Source organism: Gossypium raimondii, chromosome 3, assembly GCF_025698545.1.
Source record: "Gossypium raimondii isolate GPD5lz chromosome 3, ASM2569854v1, whole genome shotgun sequence".
Classification (NCBI taxonomy): domain Eukaryota; kingdom Viridiplantae; phylum Streptophyta; class Magnoliopsida; order Malvales; family Malvaceae; genus Gossypium; species Gossypium raimondii.
The window spans coordinates 43774923-43781333 of NC_068567.1; the positions used below are offsets into that span (position 1 = coordinate 43774923).

Here is a 6411-nt window from a genome sequence, read left to right on the forward strand (position 1 = left end):
ATATAATCACATAACATTCAAGCATATATCACAATACTCATATAATCACATAACATTCAAGCATACATCACAATACTTAAAAATATGTTTATAGGTAAATTGGCACTTGAGTTATGAAACATAAAAGTGAGCTCTATCATCACTCATCAGATACACAGATCTCCAACACACCATATAGACTCATAGAGTCAAAAATGTCCAAAAAGTTAAGCATAAAGCTAACGCTCTTCTTATTTCCCCTCACATGTCTCGTTGAGTGGAGCTTAGCTCACATTCCTTTACCCCTCCAACATGTCCCAGGGCCTCAATGCCTAAAATCACTGTACATAAAGGTGAATACTCACAATCCTATGGCATGCCAACTATATCCAAGGGTTTTAAGATCACAAGACCAAAATATCTGAAATTAAACACATATCGCTTATCGATTATTCGTGCATTATCACTGCATATTTGCATTTTTAGCAAAACATTGTCACTAACATTTAACATATACATAACATGTACACATTTTCAGTTTCACAACAGTTATCATAACCACATATCACATGTTATAACATCTCATCTCAATTCACATATTCACAAGCCCAGACTAGGTTCTCTTTTGACCGAAACTTTCAACATAGGAAACTTAAAATTTGAATATCTTGGTCTATACTTAATCTTTTCATATAAAATGAATTCCGTTCATCTTATAATTCACCTACGACTAATTCCCAACCTTTAAACTACATAAAAACACCCAATTCATGGTTGCAAATTTTTCGACATGTTTGTGGCAATTTTAACAAAAATTCATTAAAAACTCAAGAAATCTGTAGCGATCCTTCAAAGTAAGTTTAGAAACCTTCTAATCATGTTAAAATAAGTTTAAAAACACTTTGAAACCACGTTTTTACACAAAATCTCGAAATTCACCATTAACAACCCTATTTTCAACTTTTTATTAAAATCATGTGATTTAATGGCTAGAAATTTCATTTAAAAGACTAGATAAAATTAAAAACTAATAGAAATATAAATGGTTACCTTAGTTAGAAGAAAAAAAAACTTTTGTCAAAAACCTAGAAAACCCATACGCGAAGAAGATGGTGAAATCTATGGAATTTTAAGTTTTGTTGAATGTTCATGAAGATTTAATGCTTTGGGAATGATGAAAATTAATTGAATTAGGGTTTGGAAAATAAAAAGTGGAAGAGAGGAGCTTTGGGAGCAAGAGACGGCTAAAGCATGAAGATAGAGAAAACTAAAGTGAAATAGAGCTATAAATAGGGGTTTTTAGGTTGGATTTTAAAATCTGGTCTAATTGCCTCTTAAAAACTTTAAGTTTTGACTCATTTACAAATCAATCCTATTTTCAAATTTAAAGGTATTTAAAACTCATTTTCAGAAATTGATTTAATTTTTTTAAAAATCATAGTAAAAAACATTATCGGTAAACCATGTTGCAAAATTTCAAACACTTTAAGGCTAAAATCTCTAAAATACCCCTAAAACTCCTAGGCCATATTTTAGGGTGTTACATGTCCTTGTAGCTTTTTCACCTGTCAGGCAGTGGTACTGTGATACTGTAACACCTCACACCCGGCTTAAATGTTATGGCCGTATATGGTGTGTCACATTGAAGTGTTTCTCAAAATTTGGCTTGTTGCCAAACTTGTTTAATTTGGAAACCTCTTATTAATATGTAACGAAACACTTAATTATATTTTTACCTTGTTAACTATTTTTTGTTATATTAAATTAATTTAAAACGCGGACGCATTTTGAAAATTCTAACGTATAAAGCTCGTGTCTTTGAAAATAGTAATTGTTTTGAAAATCTATTTTCAACTAACTAGCAATATAAAATATGAAAGTAAAAACCCAATTAAAATTTAAAACCGAATCGAAGGCCTTATTACAAAAACAAAACCAACCTATTATTTAAATCAGAATAAAAGTATTTATGAAAAACAGTGATTGTGTGGCCATCTCTGAGTCCCTCGCAGCATCGTCGCCTATGGCTGAAGATTACCTGCACAGTTAAAGGAGAGGGTGAGTTTACAAAACTTAGTGTGTAATCCCTTTCTAAACAATCACTATGAAAAATGCAGAATCAATCTGGGCCTGAGCCCTATACAGTATTAGTACAGTGTGGGCCTTAGCCTATTACAGTAATAGTATGGGTCTTAGCCCAATACACTATGTGGGCCTTAGCCCAGTACAGTAAACAGTACAATGCAGTGATGCAACCCATCCCAATTCAGCCAACACACCACTCTATACCACCAACACACTATGTGGGGATAAAATCAACCCACCTAGCCAACACACTAATATCGCAAAGAAAGTCGCCAAGAATAATAATGCAATAGAGTCATCGAAGCAGATTTGTGGCAAAGCCACCAAGACAAGATACTTCCGCTCATCGAATTCCCACACCATGCAGAATGTCATGTCATAAATCATACTTGTATGCAGTATGACATATTCAGTAACAATCATGTACATATATCATAGGGCAAAACAGTTATTCACATTTTCCAACTCTTAGGGTATATCAGTCATTTTACCCTATGGGGGTATTTAGTCATTTTATCCTTCGAGGGTATTTTGGTCATTTTACCCTTCGGGGGTATTTTGGTCATTTTATCCTTCGAGGGTATTTTGGTAATTTTATCCTATGGGGGTATTTCGATAATTTTACCCTTTGAGGGTATTTCGATAATTTTACCCGTCGAGGATATTTCGATATTTTTACCCTTCGAAGGTATTTCGGTAAGTTTACCCTTTTAGTGTATTTCGATAATTTTAAACTTCGAGGGTATTTCAGTAATTTTTTAGCCCAAGCCTATGGAAACGCCCATGGAGGCCTTTATAGTCCAACACCCAGTTTCGTGGGCTCGATTTTTAGCATGAGCCATTGCAAGCTCATGTGGCCACGATTACCGTGTTTTGGCTTTTCAGCTTTTGCCGATTTGCGGTAGAGGTGGTGTGGATACACACCTGATTGTGAAGACGTGTTAAATCCACGGATGCCGAACCTATATTTGCCAATCAAACTTCGTTAATCGACTACAGAGTTATACAATTAATTAAACTTAAATTGTTACGATCGCTCACTTACCCTATTTCGATCGAGCGAAGAAGAACGATTCGCTTACTCAGGTATTCGCCAACCCTCGTCCCTTCACGAGATTCCTAGGCACCAACAGAAATTGGTAAACACTTAAGTTGATTTGATAAGAGAGAATCACTTATTTTGCTATACTTACCCAACGTGTGAGAGTCTGATGACGAGAAGTAGCCCGACGATTGGCCCCCAAAAGGAATGGGGAAAATGACGATCAGAGGAAATAAGAGGGGGAAAAGTTGATTGGGGGAAAACCGAATAGGTGAGGTGGAAAAAGAAAAGAAAAGGTGGGGGAGGATAGTTGTGAAATTTGGCCACAAGAAGAGAGGAAGGTTCGACCAGAAGGGAAGAAAGAACCGGGTTAGGAAGGAAGGATGAGAGAAGAATAACAACAAATGAAGAGGAGATGAGCTTTTGGCAGTAGAAGAAAAGATGAGATAGGAGAGTTTCGGCAAAATTAGAAAAAAGAAAAAGATAAGATGAGCAGAAATGAGTTCGATACTTGCCAAAATGTGCACTTAACGTGAAAAGAGAGTAACCCGAAGTTGGCGTCATAGAAAAAGGCAAAACACTCCCAAAACCGAAAGCTTCTACTGTCAAGTGACTAATTCAGTACAAGCCTAGTCGAAACCTTGAGTACCAGTGCCTCAATTTGGCACAACTCTCCTTCTTAACCACTCCTCGATTTTCTCCACAATTCTCTGCCCTTATCACTCCACCATTTTCTCTTCAACTTCCCCCATGACCAATTCAAACTTCCTTCGACAGTATTTCACTCCAACTCTGCCACTTACACGACTCAAGCAGCAAAATAACAATTTATTGCGCAACCCAGGACTTGAACCTCAGACCTCGCAGCTACACAGCACGCCACCTTGCCACTAGACCATAAGCTCCTTTTGTGTCATAAAACTAACACTAATATTTATAAAGCCTATATGCCAATGTCCAGATTCATTTAAGAGCAAAACTTAAAAATTCTGCAAAAGCCAAGACTTGAACCCAGGCTTTTCAAACACTCCCAAACACACCCAAATCACTTAACTATTGAAGTAAACAAGAAATTTGTGTCATAACATGCAGAAATTAAATTCTTATAATTTTAAGGCGTTACGATTCTACCCCTCTTAACAAAATTTCAGCCTCGAAATTTACCTGGTCAGAAAAGATGAGGATATTGCTAATGTATCACCTCCTCTGGCTCCCACGTGGCTTCTTCTGAACTATGATTATGCCAAAGCACTTTGATTAGAGGGATAGATTTTTTCCTCAGCACTTTAACCTCACGGTCCACTATCTGCACTGGCTCCTCCTCGAAGGTTAGGTCTAGCCTAACCTCGATCTCCTCGATTGGTACTATATGTTTGGGATCAGAGCGATAACGTCTCAGCATGGAGACATGAAACACATCGTGAATCCAGTCCAACTCTGGGGGCAACTCAAGCTGATATGAAACCGGTCCCACACGCTTTAGTATACGATAAGACCCAATGAACCTAAGGCTAAGCTTACCCTTCCGTCTAAACTTTAGTATCTTTTTCCATGGAGAAACCTTAAGAAATACATTGTCCCCCATAGAATACTCAATCTCTCAGTGTTTAAGATCCGCATAGGACTTCTGCCTATCAGTTGCTTCCTTCAACCTGTCTCGAACCAGTTTTACCTTTGCTTCGGTATTAGAAACCAACTCTGGCCACAGAACTCGCCGCTCGCCTAGCTCAGGTAGGAGTATGACACCTATGACCATATAATGCCTCGTACGGTGTCATTTGGATACTGGACTGGTAGCTGTTATTATACAGAAACTCTGCTAGTGGAAAATAATCTTCCCAGTTGCCTCGAAAATCCATTACACAATACCTTAACATATCATCCAGTATTTGAATCACTCTTTCTGACTTACCATCTATTTGGGGATGAAACGCAGTACTTAAGTCTAGTCTTGCACCCAAAGCCTCGTGTAACTTCTTCCAAAACTGAGAAGTGAAGTGAGGATCTCTATCTGATATTATAGAAACTGGTACCCCATGTATTCTTACAATCTCAGCCACATACAACCCAGATTGGTATAAAATGGGCCAATTTAGTCAATCGATCAAAGATGACCCATACTGAGTCCTTCTTGGTAGGCGTTAAGGGCAATCCACTCACAAAATCCATAGTTACTTCTTCCCACTTCCAAAGTGGAATTTTAACCGGTTGAAGCAACCTCGAAGGTAATTGATGTTCAACCTTCACCTACTGACAAGTTAAACACTTACCCACGAAATCAATTACTTCACGTTTTAGTCTTGGCCACCAGTACAACTCACGAAGATCTCAATACATTTTATTCCCGCCTGGATACATAGCATAGGGACTACTATGCGCCTCTCGTAGAATAGACTGCCTCAAATCATTATCTCTCGGTACACAAACTCTCCCATGGAGACACAATACTCCTTCACTATTCAACCTAAAATCTGAAGTTTTTCTATTCTCAACCTGACAAAAATGAAGAACCAGTGACTCATCCAATAACCGTTTACCTTTAATCTATTCAGTCCATGTCGGTCTAACTTGTAACTCCGCCAACAAGCTACCATCATCAAATAAGCTAAGACGAGCAAACATTGCTCTCAAATCAGGTACAACCCTATGGCTCAGTGCGTCAGCTACCATGTTAGCCTTTTCAGGATGGTATTCAAACGAGCAATCATAATCTTTAAGCAGCTCTATCCATCTTCGCTACCTAAGATTCAACTCCTTCTGAGTGAGGAGGTACTTAAAACTCTTATGATCTATGTAGATAGTACACTTCTCACCGTAGAGATAGTGCCTCCAAATTTTCAGCGCAAATACCACCGCAACTAACTTCAAGTCATGTGTAGGGTAATACACATCGTGAGGTTTAAGATGACGAGACGCATAAGCAACCACCTTACCCTCCTACATCAGCACACAACCCAAACCAATGTGTGATGCATCACTGTAGACAGTGAATTCCTTCCCATACTCTGGCTGTATTAAAACAGGGGCCTCAGTTAGAACTTTCTTCAATTTTTCAAAAATTTCTTTCTGCTATCAATCCAATTAAACTGTACCCCTTTACGCAACAACTTAGTCAGAGGTGCAGCAATTAAGGAAAACCCCTTAACGAAACGTCTGTAATAACCTACCAAACCCAAAAAACTTCGAATCTCAGATACAGTCTTAGGTGGTTTCCAATCTAGTACTGTTTCAATTTTCTGAGGGTCAACCCTAATCCCCTCAATAGATACCACGTGACCCAGAAATGTCACTTCTCGCAGCCATAA

The 6411-nt window shown here is 38.0% G+C and overlaps 1 protein-coding gene across 1 annotated transcript; it reads right to left on the bottom strand.

Annotated features, from left to right (window-relative positions):
- Nucleotides 1-4706: 4706 nt before the first annotated feature.
- Nucleotides 4707-5776, bottom strand: LOC128039961 (uncharacterized). The gene is made up of 5 exons (XM_052628905.1): nt 5675-5776; nt 5534-5599; nt 5228-5353; nt 5019-5091; nt 4707-4828 (listed from the first exon to the last, which is right to left on the bottom strand). The coding sequence occupies exons 1-5, from the start codon at nt 5774-5776 to the stop codon at nt 4707-4709; spliced, it is 489 nt and encodes a 162-aa protein (XP_052484865.1).
- Between the last annotated feature and the right edge of the window lie 635 nt (nt 5777-6411).

What these genes read in the sequence shown, in the direction of transcription:
- LOC128039961 (XM_052628905.1), bottom strand. Translation starts at nt 5,776, where the DNA reads ATGGTAGCTGACGCACTGAGCCATAGGGTTGTACCTGATTTGAGAGCA. An exon ending in GCTTGTTGGCGGAGTTACAA is followed by an intron (nt 5,600 to 5,674) that starts GTTAGACCGACA and finishes CATTTTTGTCAG; the next exon opens with GTTGAGAATAGAAAAACTTC. An exon ending in TATTGTGTCTCCATGGGAGA is followed by an intron (nt 5,354 to 5,533) that starts GTTTGTGTACCG and finishes ACTTGTCAGTAG; the next exon opens with GTGAAGGTTGAACATCAATT.